At 39.9% G+C, this 18,987-nt stretch overlaps 1 protein-coding gene and 1 long non-coding RNA gene across 2 annotated transcripts in view; one reads left to right on the top strand and one right to left on the bottom strand.

Moving 5' to 3' along the window:
- The first annotated feature begins 4,946 nt into the window (after window positions 1–4,946).
- Window positions 4,947–6,888, top strand: LOC120536099. The gene is made up of 3 exons (XR_005635012.1): window positions 4,947–5,001; window positions 5,082–5,231; window positions 6,818–6,888. It is a non-coding gene; the product is annotated as an uncharacterized LOC120536099 (long non-coding RNA).
- Window positions 6,889–16,034: 9,146 nt separating this feature from the next.
- LOC120536098 overlaps window positions 16,035–18,987 on the bottom strand; it is a 63,137-nt gene continuing 60,184 nt past the window's right edge. Inside the window, exon 4 of the mRNA XM_039764471.1 lies at window positions 16,035–17,554. Within this exon, the coding sequence (XP_039620405.1) occupies window positions 16,423–17,554 (1,132 nt within the window). The 3' untranslated portion in view covers window positions 16,035–16,422. The remainder of the gene's footprint in view (window positions 17,555–18,987) is intronic.

Raw genomic sequence — 18,987 nt, forward strand, 5'->3', positions numbered from 1 at the left:
GAACGTAAAACTTTAAGTTACGACAAGGTAAAAAACGTTTTGTTTAATTCACACATGTCTAAATCTTTGTTTGACTTACACTTCCGGCAGATTCAGGAAAGTGACTCCATTTTCATTGCATGCGGTATTTTGTGAAGGTTTTGTTTAGTTCTGAGGTACGTGATATTCTCTGACATTGACAGTGTGAGTTAAGGAAAGCGGCCAGCTTCATAATAATTCGCGAATAATTAACCGGCCGTAAAGGAGGAAGTCTAAAAGCGTGAGCCGTGAATTGTTTGCATAGCTAAGCAGTTTACTTCGTTTCACTTAAGTTGCACTTGTTTATTTTTCTGCCAAAAATTCAGAATTGTCCTAGTTCATATAGTCTTGTTATATCAGAAATGTGCCAATTTTAACGTTTAAGGGAGTCGAGTTTAAATAACAAAAGAATGTCCACGCCATCAATACCTTGTCGTTATTGCAAATGTTCACATGAAAAACACCACATTCTGATTAAGCACTATCGATTAAAACACTGGCATTTATTAACCAACAGAAGAGTGCAGTGTTTGTACTTGGACTGTTTAGCTTTATTTAATACAATAGGAGGTTTAAAAACGCACCGTGCATTATAAAAGTGATAAATCGGAGTGTGCGACATTTAACTGTGAAGACTGTCATTTCAGAGACATTTGCAAAGAAAGGACTTACATTATTCATTTGAGCAGACACTTGAAAAACTATGAAACTGTGAAATGTCCATATTCTAATTAAAACCAACACTCTTTCCACATTCCGAGTGCACATTAATAGAAAACACAAAAATCACTCGTTGAAGGATTTTAGAACGTCTGCGGTGCTTGTAGAGGATGAATTAGGTGAAGCTTGCTGTACTTTAGAGGACTCTGATGATGGTGAAGATACCACAGAGGCGTGTAGCAGTAACATTTTAACAAGTATTGTTGCCGAAAAGGAGAAAATTTAGATTTAGCAATTGAACATAACCTTGCTGCTTTCTTTTTGTGCATGCAAACTGTGCTGCAATTTCACAAAATGCAGTGCAACAGATTATTGAAAATTTAAAAGAGATCTCAGAACTTTCAGAATCCCAAACCTTAAATATTATTGTGGACACTTTGAAGAAAAATGGCTGCACTCTTGGTAACTCTGGTCTTGCAAATATTTCAGACACCATTCACAAAAGCAACCCATTTTTAAAAGCTTGTGAAGGAGGAACACTTGCTACTGGTCACAAAAAGAAAGGCTTATTTTAAGAAAAACTTTGCTGTAGTTGAACCAGTTGAGTTTGTGTTCAGCCGAATAAAAAACAAGTCATTTGTTTATGTTCCCATACTGAAAGTCTTAACAACTTTGCTGGGTCGAGTTGATGTTTTGGAGAACACATTGAATACTCCAGTGGAGATACCAGGATAGTATATGTCATATTTTGATGGGAAGTGTCAACGGCACCCGGGCACAGACAGGCAGACATCTTGTTTTGCACAACCACCACACGTTTTTTTACACTATATACAATTGTTTGGGTCCTGCGGTGGGTTGGCACCCTGCCCAGGATTGGTTCCTGCCTTGTGCCCTGTGTTGGCTGGGATTGGCTCCAGCAGACCCCCGTGACCCTGTGTTTGGATTCAGCGGGTTAGAAAATGGATGGATGGATGGACAATTGTTTGGTCACAAAGACCCACACAAGTGCACAAACCCCTTCCCAAAGTCATGGCCTCACGATGCCTTGCTTCGGGCCGCCTTCATCCTCTCTGCTCCTGCCTTGTCCTACTTCCACCCGACTCCAGCCTCGAATGTATGAAGGACGGCCCCTTTTATACAGTGCCCGGAGGAGCAGCAGGTGTTCCCGGCATGCCTCCGTTGGCCACGCCCCAGCGTGGCGGAAGTGCCGGCTGTCCTCCTGACAGCCCTCCGGGTAACACCCAAGGTCTTCCCCCCAGCACTTCCTGGTGTGGCGGAAGTGCTGGGACAACAGGTCTCTAAGACATCGGGGCGCCTCGGGCCACGGGCCCCTACAGGGAAAGGCTTCCATGCTCTTGACCCGTGGCCCCCAAAGCAACCCGGAAGGCGAACCCCACGTGATCCAGATCCTGGCGTCCCGGCCGGGTCATGGCCCCTGGCATCCCTGACAGTAGTTTTATAAAGAAAATAAGCTTCTTGGTTCCAGAGAGTTCAGAATTGCTATTTGTTTGTACATTGATGATTTTGAAGTTGCCAATCCACTTGGCGCTTCACGCAAGAAACACAAGTTAACTGCAGTATACTGGGTTCTTCTTAACTGGCCATCAGAATTTCGAAGCAATCTCAATGCAATGCAGTTAGCACTTATAAGCAAAAGTGTGGATGTAAAAGAGTTTGGTTATGAAGCTTTTTTTGATCCATTAGTCAAAGATTTAAAGATGCTTGAACAAGAAGGTTTGTACATCAGTAAACTTTCTGGAAACATCAGAGGGACTGTGTTTGCTGTTTCTGCCGATAATCTTGCTGCACATAGTCTTGCAGTAGAGTGTCAAGGTAGGCAAATTCTGTCGTTTCTGTTGAGCATCGCTGAGTGCCATTCAGAGCATAGATGTACGACAAGGATTATTTCAAATAAGAGCACAACAGGGGCACAATGATTTAATCACTCAGCTTAAAACAGACCCCAGTCTTGAGTCTGCCAGTGGTGTGAAAGCTGAATGGGTGTTGAGTAAGCATTTGACTTTTTTCCACTCTGTAACTGGGTTTCCACCTGACCTTCTTCGTGATTTTCTTGAGGGTGTTGTGCCATTTGAATTAAGTGCTTGTTTGCACAAGTTGATTAAAGATAATTATTTCACACTTGACTGCCTTAACACTATTATCCAGAATTTTCCATATGACCACTCTGATAAAGTTAAATCGGCCACAAACAAATTTCACAAGCCTTCCATTCCAAAAAAAAAAAAAAACAACTGGTGGTACTGGGCATGAGAATTGGACACTGTTAAGACTCTTATCTTTGATGATTGGTAGTTTAGTGCCAGAAAAAGAGAAAACTTGGGAAATTTTAATGGACCTGAAGGATATTGTGGAACTTGCATTTTCCAAAAAAGTTTCCGAGGAAACATTGTGCTATTTGGAGTCAAAACTCTCAGGACACAGACAGCTGTTTCAAGAAGTGTTTCCAAATGAAAAACTAAAACCCAAACACCATTTCATAGAGCATTATCCAAATATGAGAAGATGTTTTGGCCCCTTAGTTGATCTGTGGAGCATGAGGTTTGAATCTAAGCGTAGTTTTTTCAAGAGGGTAGTTAATGATTCACGCAGTTTTAAAAACATTGTAGTTACTTTGGCAAGACAACATCAGTTATTGTTGGCATATGTTTTGGACTCGCCCAGTTTTTATAAGCCTTTATTGCAACCTGGAAAAGTAAAGGTGGTCCAAACCCAGTTCCTTGAACCAAAGCTTAAGGATATTATCAGTAAAGGGTATCCAGGCCAAAACATGGTGTCTGTCACACGTACTGTATGTTTGCGTGGAACTACTTACTCAAACGGTATGGTAATATCTGTGGGTTCTTGTTCTGGTCTACCTGACTTTGCCTTCATTCAGAATATTTTAATAATAAATGGTGAAGTTTCATTTGTTGTTGAAAAACAGAGCTCATGGTACATTGAACATCTTCAGTCATATAAAATTGTGAAGTGTAACTATGGGGATGTAATTCTTGTTCGTCCAGAACAGCTGAATGACTTTTATCCTCTTACACCATACAAAATAAGAGGAAAGCTTTTAATTTCTCTCAAGAGATTTATCATTTGTTAGCCACTTATTGTATTTATATTGAACATCTTTTTTATCTTTTTTAGTAACATCTGTCACTATGCTACTTTGAGTTATTCTTGGACCTGACAATAAAGTATCTATCTATCTATCTATCTATCTATCTATCTATCTATCTATCTATCTATCTATCTATCTATCTATCTATCTATCTATCTATCTATCTATCTATCTATCTATTTTATATAGTGCCTTTCATGTTTATCTATCTATCTATCTATCTATCTATCTATCTATCTATCTATCTATCTATCTATCTATCTATCTATCTATCTATCTATCTATACAAAAAGTATCCATTCCCAACCCTTCTTCACTTGAAGACCGCAAAGAAATGCTTTCGAAAAAGCTACAGATTGAGAAAGGATTTTCAATGCAATATGAAGATCCTGACTTTGATTATCGGCTTTGCAATCTACATAATGTGGAGGAACTTCTACCCGAAAAAGCCACTATAAGAATTTTTTGGGTACTAATGATGAGCCCAATAGAACAACCTGACAAAGACTCATCAGATGTTTCTTTTGACACTTTAGATACAGCAAGTCTGGTATCAGTAGAGTCCAGCCCAAGCTCATCCAGATCTTGTCACTGTGTAAGTCAGTGGCCATCAAAATTTCTCATACCAAGTTTTTCATTTGACGTAGAGATCCACCTCAGAAAAGGCAATGAACAATATGAGAAAGAACAAACAACTTTGAATGTGCCCCGTGGTATGAAAATGGAAATATTAGACAAATTAGCCGAGCTAATGTATTCTTTCAAAGCTTACCCCACTGACAAAGAGTTTGAAAGTGTTGCAAGGGAACTTGTTTCTAAGCACCCTTGTTTGTCTGAGCCTGGACCTGAGAAGGGGTGGCAGGCATGGAAAATGAGCCTAAAGCACAAGATGGGCAACTATCGTCAAAAATTGCTTTGAAGTCACGGTAAACCAAAAGAAAAAGAAAGGTGTTAAAAAAAACCAAAGCATGCGGAGATAAACTTCCTGCCTATCCATCCACCAGGTATCAATGAAGAAGTACTGGAATGTAAAAGGAGAGGTAGATGAACTTAAGAAGAAAAATTTCAACATGACCCTTCTAAATGAAAAAATGGACATTACATTCTCCATGAGACGACAAGAAATTGTTCAAGAACGACCTTTAGTGTCACTTGTAAAAGAGAAATGGCCAGGCCTCTTCTTACAGCATCAGGTAATGTCATATGTGAATTTGACTTCATTTTTTAATATGGGATTTTATAAATATTGGTCATTTCTGGATGCATCTTTCAGGTGTATGGAGAATTCAAACGAATAACGGGAATCGACCTGTATAAAACCTTCCTGTTTGCTTTGGAAACGTATGCAAATGGGTTTATTCGCTTGTTCAGAACAAAAGGAGGTGATGAAATCGGGACCCTTTTGGAAAGACTTGATCAGCAGGTGATAATCAAGTTCTGGTTAGTTAGTGCCAGTCATTTAAAGAAATAGTTCAATGGTTTTTTTTTCTGTAATTATGTTTAATTATATTTTAACTAAGCTTTCAGGGTTCATGTGGATTGTAAACTTTGTTTCCTCTCAAGATTTCTACTTATTATTGTAGGGTGTTTTGTTTTTTTTTGTCATCCTGGTTATTGACAAATGTGTTTGAGGCTGCCTTGCATTCATTCATGTCTATTGTGTCTGTCAATTTAGTTGTCAATAATTCTTGTTACATTACATACTGTACCTTACAGTAGACATTGTACACCATGTTGATGCCATGTGTTCAGTAGAAATGTTTTCAAATGGACACTCTGGATGAAGCACCAGTTCAGATACTGTATTATAAACACACACAAGCACGGACACACTCACACTCAGACAATTTAAGCCAAAGTAAATTTTGTTCATAAAAATTATAGTTGTATTTTATTCATGTAAAATACATATTCAGTGTGTTCACGTGTTCCCACCCTGTTATGTGATCCTTACTTTCCATTTATGTTTTCATCCATGGGTAGACTAGGTTTCATATGTGAATTTTTTTGAACAGTGTAGAACTTCAACATCTAATTCTACATCTTTAAGAAGTGATGTTTTAACTTCCAATAATTTAGAAGCAGAAAGATGACCCAGTATACTTCTAATGGTGATTTGAAAAATGGAAAACTGTAAGAGCCAATCTTAGAAAGTTAAAGTTTTTGAGTTAAACTCATTTTGATGAGAATATTAATGTCTTTCATAGTCATAGCTTATGGTATAGTCTTTTCCCCCTATAAGTTAACAAGAGATAGAACCTTCTTACTATAACTGAATAACAGTGTGATAAGAAGCTCAGTTTGTTTGGAACAAGTCCCAGTAAAAAAGGACTTGAAAGACCCATTTAAGCTTAGAAATGGGATAAGCATACAGTTTTCTGACCGTTTTGAAATGGTTCAGAAATGTTAAGTAAGAAGTAACGATTTGAGATGTAACAAGATTACTGTAGTTTAGAACTGAACTTTTCTTAACATTATTTTCTCCCTTTTTTGTGTGAACTGTTTTTACTTCAAATCTTAACTAAACTTTCAAAATCCAAGATATTTTGTCTGTGGAATCATTTCTGCGCGTCAGGCTTTTGTTGAATCCCATTTTTTTTTTTGAGTTGAAGTTGCAGAACTTTGGTAATTTTGGGAAAACACAGCTACAAAAACATTAAATTAAATGGGAAGTGAGTTTCCTCCCACAAACCAATGAAAGACCGCTTAGGTCTGACTAAATTGTCCAGGTGTGAGTGTATGAGAATTGTGGGGGTTTGTCTGTGTGTACCCTCTGGTAAACTGGCACCCCATTGTGCCTCTTGTTGAGTCCTCTGTGCTCCCAGAATAAGGCTCCGATTAACAGTGATGTTGACCAGCATGAGCGGCTACTGAAGTGTATTTATGCAATTAAGAAATGTATTCATTAACATTGTATTGAAATGTAAATATATGTTGTGATATCAATATAAGAAAGCTTGTCTCTCCTTTTTATTGTTTTATAATACCATGAATCTTTCATCTTTCCAGACTACAGACATAACTGAACACCGTAGATCAGTTGCATTGAAAGGCCTTCCACGTTACCTGAGAGAGCACACGCCACTATTGAAGACTTGTTTGGTAAGTTCCCCCACCCCCCCAATCATCATAAAACTAACAACTGTTTTTCACAGTGATATATTACAACATTTGTTTTTATATGTTTTTAAGGTAACTAAGTCAAAGGAATTGGACACTCAAGGTGTGAAAATCATGATGATTGAAACGGTCAGATATGAAAAAGATTCCGGGACACTAGACAGCATGGCAGTTGTGATTGAGGACACTGTTGTGGTTGAAGGACTGCCAGATTATCCCACTGCTTTTTGTGTACTATTTGGGCTGATTTATGCCTTAAATATGGAGTATCCCAAAGAATGGAAGTACACATCTGAGACCATTCAGAAGGTCTTTCTTAATTAGAACATTAGAACATTAGAACACTCTAGACGAGAACAGGCCATTCAGCCCAACAAAGCTCGCCAGTCCTATCCACTTGTTTCCTCCAAGAAAACATCAAGTCGAGTTTTGAAAATCCCTAACAACAACAACAACAACAACATTTATTTCTATAGCACATTTTCATACAAACAGTAGCTCAAAGTGCTTTACATATTAAAGAATAGAAAAACGAAAGACACAATTATAAAACAAAATAAATCAACATTAACATCGAATAAGAGTAAGGTTCAATGGCCAGGGGGGACAGAAAAACAAAAACTCCAGACGGCTGGAGAAAAAAATAAAATCTGTAGGGATTCCAGACCATGAGACCACCCAGTCAACTCTGGACATTCTACCTAACATAAATGAAACAGTCCTCTTTGGATTTAGGGTTCTCACGGAAGGGCTTGATGATGATGATGGTCACGTAGACTTCTGCCTTTTAACGTCTTACTGTCTACCACACTACTTGGTCGCTTATTCCAAGTGTCTATCGTTCTTTGTGTAAAAAAAAACTTCCTAATGTTTGTGTGAAATTTACCCTTAACAAGTTTCCAACTGTGTCCCCGTGTTCTTGATGAACTCATTTTAAAATACAAGTCTCAATCCACTGCACTAATTCACTTCATAATTTTAAACACTTCAATCATGTCACCTCTTAATCTTCTTTTGTTAAACTGTAAAGGCTCAGCTCTTTTAACCTTTCCTCATAATTCAACCCCTGTAGACCTGGAGACCTAATCTTGGAGAGCAATGTTCAGCACGCACCCTGTCCTTAAAAAATAAGTTGTTGCAAGTTCTAAAGCTTGAACCTGGTGTATCAATTATGTTGATATTCATTTTGCAGGATTAGTAATTATATATAAGTAGAATCTGTTGATTGAGGGTAAATGATGTGCAAACCTTTATTAGTTTTGTCTTTTTTGCAATTTGTAAATATTTAATGTTTTTGGATATCTTTATTTAATTTGAGATGTTTAAAATCTTTGACATTTTATTGGTTTAGGTCTTGAAAGAATGGCGTAAAACATCTCTTCTCAGGTACAAAAATATTGTCTTAGTGTCTGTTATATGGAAAATGTTTTGTTTTATTGTGTTTAAATTGTTTTAACATGAAACGAAAAATGCTTATTAGGTGCCTCTGTTAAACAGATGATTTAATTTGCTCTTGTTGAACATTGTTCAATACCAGTGGTTTACTTAACACTAATGTTTTTCACAAATTTTAACAGAGATGTTTTTCATCGGTGTCTGTTGAGAGACAATAATAAACAGTTTTGCTAAATAAATGCAGTTTTTCATTTATTTAACGAGCTTTTTTTAGTTAATCCATGCAAGTAATATAAACTGCTCAAAAAAATTAAAGGAACACTTTGAAAACACATCAGATCTCAATGGGAAAAAGAAATCCTCCTGGATATTTATACTGATATAGACTGGGTAATGTGTTAGGAACGAAAGGATGCCACATCGTTTGATGGAAATGAAAATGATCAACCTACAGAGCCCTGAATTCAAAGACGCCCCAAAAATCAGAGTGAAAAAATTACGTGGCAGGCTACTCCATTTTGCCAAAATTGAATTGCAGCAACTCCAAATTGTCCGCAGCACTTTGTATGGCCCCTGTGTTCTTGTATACATGCCTGACAACATCGGTGCATGCTTCTAATGAGATGACAGATGGTGTTGTGGGGGATCTCCTCCCAGATCTGGACCAGGGCATCACTGAGCTCCTGGACAGTCTGAGGTGTAACCTGGTGGCATTGGATGGACCAAAACATAATGTCCCAGAGGTGTTCTATTGGATTTAGGTCAGGAAAGTGTGGTGGCCAGTCAATGGTATCAATTCCTTCATCCTCCAGGAACTGCCTGCATACTCTCACCACATGAGGCCAGGAATTGTCGTGCACCAGGAGCCACTGTACCAGCATAGGGTCTGACAATGGGTCCAAGGATTTCATCCTGATACCTAATGGCAGCCAAGGTGCCTTTGTCAAGCCTGTAGCGGTCTGTGTGACCCTCCATGGATATGCCTCCCCAGACAATCATTAACCCACCACCAAACTGCTCATGCTGAATGATGTTACAGGCAGCATAATGTTCTCCATGGCTTCTCCAGACCTTTTCACTTCTGTCACGTGCTCAGGGTGAACCTGCTCTCATCTGTAAAAAGCACAGGGCACCAGTGGTGCATCTGCCAATTCTGGTATTCTATGGCGAATGCCAATCGAGCTGCATGCTGCTGGGCAGTGAGCTCAGGGCCCATTAGAGGACATGGGGCCCTTGGGTCACCCTCATGAAGTCTTTCTGGTTGTTTGGTCAGAGACATTCACACCAGTGGCCTGCTGGAGGTCATTTTGTAGGGCTCTGGCAGTGCTCATCCTGTTCCTCCTTGCCCAAAGGAGCAGATACTGGTCCTGCTGATGGGATATGGACCTTCTATGGCCTTCTCCAGCTCTCCTAGAGTAACTGCTTGTCTCCTAGAATCTCCTCCATGCCCTTGAGACTGTGCAGGGAGACACAGCAAACCTTCTGGCAATGACACGTATTGATGTGCCATCCTGGAGAAGTTGGACTACCTGTGCAACCTCTGTAGGGTCCAGGTATCGCCTCATGCTACCAGTAGTGACACTGACTGTAGCCAAATGTGAAACTAGTGAAGAAACAGTCAGAAAAGATGAGGAGGGAAAAATGTCAGTGGCCTCCACCTGTTAAACCATTCCTGTTTTGGGGGTCATCTCATTGTTGCCCCTCTAGTGCATCTGTTGTTAATTTCATTAACACCACAGCAGCTGAAACTGATTAACAACCCCCTCTGCTACGTAACTGACCAGATTAATATCCCAGAAGTTTCATTGACTTAATGCTATACTCTGATTAAAAAGTGTTCCTTTAATTCTTTTGAGCAGTATATTTTTGTATCACATATCAATTTAAAAAAATAAAGTAACAAATTACATCACTCATTTTAAGTTGGGTTGTCCAACTTGTTTTTTTAACAAGGGTTTTTTAAGCCCTAACACAAGTTGGGTCAATTATTTTTTTTATTTAAAGAGAACAAATTGCTAAAAACTTAAAAAGAGTGATGAAATTAGTTGCTTGATAATTTTAAGTTAGGGGAGTCGAGCATTTTTTACATTGTAGAGCCACCGACCCTCCTCATCGAAAGAAGCCAATTGAGGTGGTTCAGGCGTCTGACATGGATGCCTCTTGGACGCCTCACTGTGGAGTTTTTATGGGTATGACTAGCTGGGAGGAGACCCCGGAGAAGACTCCGGGCTCGCTGGGAGGATTATTTATCCCAGATGACCTGTAACACCTTGGGATCCCACAGTTTGAGTTGGCAAGTGTGGCTGGGGAAAAGGACATTTGGGCCTCACATGCGACCCGACTTTGAATAAGTGGTGGAAAATAAATGAATGAGTTAACTTTTATAGTCTTTTGGTTGCACAGGAAAGAAGTGCTCATTACTTTAAAGCTACAACAGAACCTTCCTGCCATTGCTTTATGAAGTCACAAGAAATCAGGGGAACCTTCTGTTAATTGGAGCCTTGGATGGGCCCGGCTGAGTTTTTCAAATGGCACGCTGCGAAGGATCCATCTGTACATTGAGCAAGTGTGAGTCCATGAAGGACACGTGGACCTTCTGGACAGTAGAACCATTATTATCAAAAAGGTGATCCCTAAACATCATCATCCTCTCCAGACATACAGAGAATCTTTGTTTAATAATTATTTAAAATTTATTGATTCCAAAAATCAAAAATAGTACTTCATGAAATACAAAAAGGATCATACATTACTAAAATAAGGAATTTAATATGTACAATACATATGTAACAGTACACAAGGACATAAACACACACATTACAAAAGGATTGTAAAACATTTTCACAGATACAGCAAAGTAGCTTATTAATTCCATTTGTGTGTGTGTGTGTGTGTGCGCGCTCAGGGATGTCCCACCTTCTCCCTGTCTTCTTTGCTTGTCTTTGAACTTTTCATTAGATGCAGTACCACAGAGCAGTAGTGCAAGGTAATTCAGTTTTGCAGCACCATTAGTCATTTCTTAGTATAACAGTTTAAATAACACATACAGCAAGTTGACGCTCCATGCAGCCAGTCATTTACAAAGCAAATTCTCACTGAAACACACAGGTCATTCTACCAAAGCATGTGTTGAAGAAGAATAATATAAAGGGTTTAGAATGGCCAAGTCACAGTCCTGACCTTAAGCCAATAGAAATGTAGTGGAAGAACCTGAAGTGTGCAGTTCATTTCAGAAAACCCAGCAACATCCCTGAGTTGAGGCAATTCCGTATGGTGGACTGGGGGCTAAAACTCCTACAAGCCGATGCGTGGGACTGATCAAGATCTACCGGGAATGTTAAGTTGCAGTTATTGCTGCAAAAGGGGGTCACACCAAACCGTAAAAGCAAAGGTTCACATACTTTGGCCACTCGCTGATTTGTGACATTGGATCATTTTCCTCAATAAATACATGACCAAGTGTGATATCTTTGTCTCTTTTGCTTAACTGGGTTCTCCATATCTACTTTTAGGACTTGTGTGAAAATCTGCTGATATTTTAAATCATATATATATATATATACAGAAATATAGAAAATCCTGAGGGGTTCACTAACTTTCAAGTACCCCTATAACTTCTCTATTCCCACTATGCTGGAATATGCTTTTCTTCTGTGAAGGGCAACCAATTAGGGCAGGGATGCCCATACTTTTCTGGCTTGCGAGCTACTTTTAAAATTACCAGGTCGAAATGATCTACCTGCATTAAAAATGCTACATATTGTCAGAGGTGGCCGGAGGAGGGCTTGCACCTTCCCCAGACCATCTGGGGGTGACCGCCCTGGTTCCTTTAGGGGCCACGGGTACAGAGCTTTGAAGCTCAACCCTGTAGGGTCCAGTGGTCGCCGCCAGGGGCTGCCCCCATGCCTTTGGAACCCTGAACCTCAGCACTTCCGCCACACCTGGAAGTGCTGGGGGGAAGAGGAGCAGGGACACCCGGAGTGCTTCCGGGGATGCAGCCGGCACTTCCGCCACACGGGGGTGTGTCCCACCTGGGGCACATCCCTTCATTAGAGGCGAGAGTCGGGAGCGGAGAGGACTGAGCTGGAAGAAAGGAGGCAAGGAGGCGGCCTGAAGGAAGTAAGGCATTGTGTGGCCAGGACTTTGGGGCTTTGTGGTGCACTTATGGACTTGTACATATTGTAAATAAACGTGTGGTGGGAAAAATGAACGTGTCTGCCTGTCTGTGTCTGTATATATACTGAGTATACTTTACACATAAAATATATGTTGTCGTAACCTTTATGGCACAATAACAATTTAATACATGTATGGTCACTACAGTATTTGCATTTAATAATCTTCATGTGGGAAAAGGATGACTCACATAAATAAGTAGAGCCGAATAATGCAGTCAAGGAGCTTTTGAATTCAGCCAACTGAAAAATGACGGCTGTCCGATTAACTGCGATTTTAGTTCCCTCTCCTTTCTCTTTCTCAGATCGCTTTTCTGAAGGAAGTCAGTTTCGTAGTTTTTATGAACGGTTTGAAAGTGCCACTCCACATTTTCCTTCTTTGGAATAGCAATGATAGATTGACAGACCAGACAAACACACTTCGATTGTGACATTGTGAGAAAAAAAATCCTCTTCCAATTCCACATCCAGCCCATAAACAACAATTTTTAGTCGCTATAAATCGGAAGACTAACTAGATCACTTAGATAGCCGGAGTTTTGCAGTAGCTCGCGCGTTTGATTGTGTGTGCGGGATGACCAGTGTGTTAGAAGAAAAGAGATCCCAGACTGGCCGCCCTGTATGTCAATCAAGTGGCAAATGCCATAGGGAGGATATATGATAGAGTAATGTTTAAAAAAAATGTTTTTGAATGCAATGCGATCTACCAGCACTCCCTTTGTAATCTACCGGTTGATCGCGATCGACACATTAGGCACCCCTGAATTAGGGAATGAGATGTTGTAATCCAATCAGAATAGAGCGATGTAATTAAGGACAAACAAAATCAGAATGCAATTAAAGTCTACGCTTTCAATCATCTGAAATGCAGTGACAAGCTGGTATTTTCAGAAGTTTGCGGCTTTGCAGAGCATTTTAGTCTCTGTTTCAGGTGTTAAAAATGTCAGCGTAATGTGGACAAAGGGCAAAAATGGAAACTAACATTGCCATTTTTCTAAACGAAAATGTGGTAGTGTGTACATAGAATAAGCCCACCTCATCCCACCCCTTCTCATCTCCGCATCATTTAACTGGGATCTGGGAAATTATCTTGTGGACAGCTGGGGTGCCCGCCTTCATTCCATCATTTGAGGGAGCTGCATGGTGCTTTGATCAGGTGGTGGTTACACAGATCACCACCACAGAAGAACCGGAACAGACAGCAGACAATAGTGGGGATTAGTACAGATTGTGGATCCCTGAAGATTATGATAATTCTATACCTATAATCTATTAAGAATACAACTGAAATGCAGCTACAAAAAAGTCAAATTAAAATAATGATTTTTAGTAGTATTAAAAAAAATCTTCCACAGTATTAACCTGGTGAATTTCTATTGGTAAAGTATTCCAAATTTTAGGTGCATAACAGCAAAAGGCTGCCTCACCACTTCTTTTACGCTTGGCTCTTGGAATTATAAGCTGATCCTCATTAGAAGATCCAAGGTTACGACTTGGAGTGTAGGGGGACAGGCATTCCAAAATAAAGGAGGGGCAGATTATTATTATTATTATTATTATTATTATTATTAATGGCTTCATGCACCATTAGTAGTATTTTAAAGTCAATTGTAAATGACACAGGTAAAAAATGTAGCGACGCTAAGAGTGGTGTGATGCGCTCAGGTTTTAATATGGCTTTTTCGTAGCTATATTTCAGTTCCTTTCGTAATAAACTACAGGGGAATCGAATGATTATTTTTCAGGGATCCGCAATCTGTACTAATCCACACTTTTTTCTGCTGTCTTCTCCAGTGGTGGCGATCTGCGTCAACACCACCTGATCAAAGCACCTTGCAGCCCACGGAAATGATGGAATGAAGACAGGTGTGTCAGCTCTCCACAAGACCAACTTCATCAAATCCTATCATGTGAAGCCTACAAACAAGGAGGACTGATTTAAGAATATTTATGTTAGGTAGAATGCTCAGAGGGGGCTGAATGGGTGGTCTTTTGGCCTTGAAACCCCTGCAGATTTTGTTTTTGTTTTTCCTGTCCTTACCTATTTGCTTTTCTTATCCTTCTATATAATTTGATACTATCCGTATGTATGGTGTTCGCGTCAATACCTCGACTCAATACAAGTTAAAACCATCCAATGGGACTCTGCCTCTGTAGTTAGAACATAATGTGGCAAATGCGGACGCAGTATTGCATGATTGGCTAATAATGTTCGAATGCTTCAGTGACGCCGCTGGACGGCCGAGTATACTAAGTCGGTGTTGGTTCGAGCAGATAACAGTAAGTTCAGTTGATTGTTCAGTTCAGATGATTTAGTTGCTGATTAACTGTGCAGACTGCATCTCTGTTGTTGGTCATGAGCACTAAAACATAAGTAACATGATAATTATATTTGAATACTAACCCTCACCTATTCTGTTTCTTTTCTCGGTACCCAAATGTGGCAAATGGTGCCACGGCCCACCTGCCAAGTTGTTTGCCTGCCTATGGTAAAGTCATCCCTGATGGAGGATCACAGGAATCATGGGAAAGAGGGGTCCTTTCATCGGAGCAACGTTTCAGCCGTGGCATGGTCAAATGGGGAGGCAGCTAGATGGATGAGGTCTCCAGGACTCTTAAAATATCCAAACCTAATTATGTCATCATATCTACTGTTAAACTGTACTTCTAAAATTTTTATTATTATGCTGTATTAACGAATTGTTCTGTTCTGTGTATTGTATTGTATTGACCCCCTACTTTTGACACCCACTGCACGCCCAACCTACCTGGAAAGGGGTCTCTCTTTGAACTGCCTTTCCCAAGGTTTCTTCCATTTTTCCCTACAAGGTTTTTATTGAGAGTTTTTCCTTGTCTTCTCAGAGAGTCAAGGTTGGGGGGCTGTCAAAAGGCAGGGGGCCTGTTAAAGCCCATTGCGGCACTTCCTGTGTGATTTTGGGCTATACAAAAATAAACTGTATTGTTTTGTATTGTATTCAGTTGGTTTTTGCAACATTGGTTAGGTGGGGCGTACTTTCCAGGACTAACATCGTCGACTGACTTAAACCCTTCGACAGCTCCGGAACCGTAAGTAATTTACAACGTATCGCCATTTGCTTGGTACGTCGAAATCTATCTTTGGGCAGTTCGGTTTTGGCATCTGCCCTTCTGACATCTGTTGGCAAACTGAGTAATGACGGCTGGGTATTAACAACGGTCATTGTTTAAATTTTAGCCGATCTCAGATCAAAAATGACCACAGCAACATAATTATTACTCCGACTCCGATTAGAGTCATAAAATACGGTTTGTTTTGAAAATTTCTTTGCCGGAAAAAATCAAATGAGGTGCGCCGACGAGCTGAGTTCACGAGTCGCAGCCCCGTTAAAACAGGAAGCTCTTCATTTCATTGGCCATAAAGGTCAATTTTAAGCACCTATTTAAGTGCAAATCATTTCAAGTACTTAAAAAAACAAATACTTCTTTGCAGAGAAAGTATGGATTTCACAAACGTAGAATTTGTAGCCCGATTCGATCGGGCTCCCAGTCGCTAGTTCTTTAATATTATTGCCTAATCTTATTTGTTTCTCATTTCATCCTACTTTCTTCATACCATCTTGTAAAGCACTTTATGTCGAATGGAAATGTGCTTAATAAATACATGTTGTTGTTGCTGTTGTTGGTATCTCCCAATTTTGTTTTGACCATTTACATTTGTGTACAGTTTAATCACATAATTAAATTCAGGTTGTTATACTCACTAACTATGGCACAGTGGTGACATGTTGCATTTTGATTTCACTTTACGCGATACACTTGACCATAATGGTGTTATATGCAAATAACTTGATAATTATGTTTGTTCGTCTGGTTTGGGACAACCAGTAAAGGCCTTCCATTGTAGGTTTATAAAGGCCAATATTGCCATATGTACGGAGTGCAGCATTAAATGACACCATTAAGCACTGTGTTCACCTTTTCTTTCAGTTTGTAATCAAAATATGCTATTCTTGAGTCATTTATCACCATTGAGTTGGCTGTACGATCTTCACAGAGGAATAACACAGCATCATCTTCATCCACCTCCTTCACCTCTTCAGTACGTTCCAGGAAGTGTGGAATAAACACCCCTGGCACTGATTGTGGGTCTAAAATTATCTTCTTAGACTCAGACTTTTGTACCTCTTTCTCTCTGTAGACATACTGAAAAATGTTCACACCAGGGATATTTTGCCATTCAGAAACACCTGAAATCTCCGGGCTGTCATTACGGTGAAAGATGCGACTTGAAAACATAAAAATTCTGTGCCTGGAGTTCTGACTTTGGAGGGAGTCGAGCAGATCCTGCCAGTTATCATGCCTGTAAGGAAGAATTATTTCCCCGATATCATTTATAACCAGGTACCTGCTGGCGTACATGTTTCTGTAGAGACAATCATGGAGGGCCGTATCTTGTCCGTGGTTTAGTATCTCAGATGATTTTAAATAGGAGTCCACAGTCCAGTTGAAGACAACCAAAAATCCCTCTGCTGTGTAGTAATCCAGCACCTTTTGTACCTCAGCAGAGCAGTTAGTTTTGTATATGAAGACCTTCTCAGCCCCCAAGCGGCGGTACATCTCAATGGACTGGACAAGCTGCAACACGTTGTCGTTATTTTCGGCCATTGCTGAAATACACACAGTGAAGTTCCTTTGAGGTTGGGTGGATTGGGTGACCTTTGAATTGTGGACATTCAAATAGACATCAGATGAGCTGCTTACATCACTGGTACTCACTGCCACTCGGATGAAAGCAGCGGAGCCACATGGGTTTTGGCAGAGGAAGTCTGCTGTACCATATGGAAAGTCATGGTGATCATCGTGGAGCTGAACATGAACATGACGGTGAAGAACAACACTTTCACACTCAATGTGACAGTGAAGTGCCGTGTGCTGATTTTCAAACTGATCCCGCTTTACAATTCCAATAATGTGGATCACATCATGTGACAGCTGGTACAATTTTCTGTCATCACAAAAGGCAGAAATAATGAAGACGTCGGCACCATCCACAGGTGTGACCACAAGAGGGTAAGACCTGCACATCAAAAGATAAGAAAACAGTGTGATAAACTGCCTGAGAAATTACCTTAAATTAGCAGAACCAAACATTTTCATGCTCTCTTATTCAAATCAGAGGCTGTCCTGGCAGCATTAGGGACAAGGCAGGGATCAAACCTGGATTGGGTGCAAGTCCATCCCAGAGCTACAGACACATATAAAATCAACCTAAAGCACACATCTTCAGGAAACAGCAAATGAAAGCTGATTGTGAAACTTATACAGAATAATGCAGCTTGAGACCGGGGACCGTGTGCTTTGGAGTCAGACAATATTTGAAGTGATGAAGTCCATCACTTTGAACAACAATGGACCCATAAACAAGAGGAGAAGAAAATAGCAGACATCACCATTGAAAACAACCCACTGTGCTTGGAGGGCAATTTCCTTGGTCATCGTGCCCCCCCGGGTCTGCCTTTCCTAAATTAGCCCGCTCTCCCACCAGTGTACACAGAGGAGGGGGAGTGATGGAAATGGGGAAATGGATGGACAGCATCATCATTGGATCGATGGATAGCTATGAATGATGATCGATTGCCATCCACTAAGAAGTGTCACTCAGAGCTAGACAACTTGACCAGACTCAAGGGTTTACTTATTCTGGTCACACGGAAAACATTTCAGGGCTTATCTAAGCAGTATCCTCAGTTCCAGGTAAAAATGACGGTGCTTTTCTATTATATTGATGCAAATTGTATTGGAAGACGGAAAACCTATGATTAGGCAGCCAGTAGGAATTTTAAGATTAGGAACCCAAAGGGGACATTAACATTAGGGACCTATAGGTAACTACGCTCCAGCCCCACTAACTTTAAGGTTAGTATTTGTGGTTGGGGTAGGCCAGTGTTTCTGTCACGATAATAGAAAAGCATCACGATAATAGAAAAGTACTGAAATGACTTATCCCCGAGTATTAAAGATGTTAATGATAAATCAATTCCAAGACCAAGCTCATAATTGATCCTTCACATAATTGATGAAACTCATTTGTGGTGAAATACAAAATCCAGAAAAAAATCATAAGAGGCTCCGGAGACGGTAACAAAAGATGTGTATGGGAAAAGTGGAAGAAGCATTGGGGCAAGCGAATAACACGTGAAGGGCAAAATTTTGACAGTGACTTCAAAGGAGCTGCTGTAAGTTTTTTTGTGGGCGGAAAGTAATCACAATGCCTTAATCTATCAATCTATCATATAGTGCCTTTGTATCTATCTATCTATCTATCTATCTATCTATCTATCTATCTATCTATCTATCTATCTATCTATCTATCTATCTATTATGTAGTGCCTTTCACTCTATCTATCTATCTATCTATCTATCTATCTATCTATCTATCTATCTATCTATCTATCTATCTATCTATCTATTATATAGTGCCTTTCACTCTATCTATCTATCTATCTATCT

This window comes from Polypterus senegalus, chromosome 9 (genome assembly GCF_016835505.1).
Source record: "Polypterus senegalus isolate Bchr_013 chromosome 9, ASM1683550v1, whole genome shotgun sequence".
Taxonomy (NCBI): Eukaryota; Metazoa; Chordata; class Cladistia; order Polypteriformes; family Polypteridae; genus Polypterus; species Polypterus senegalus.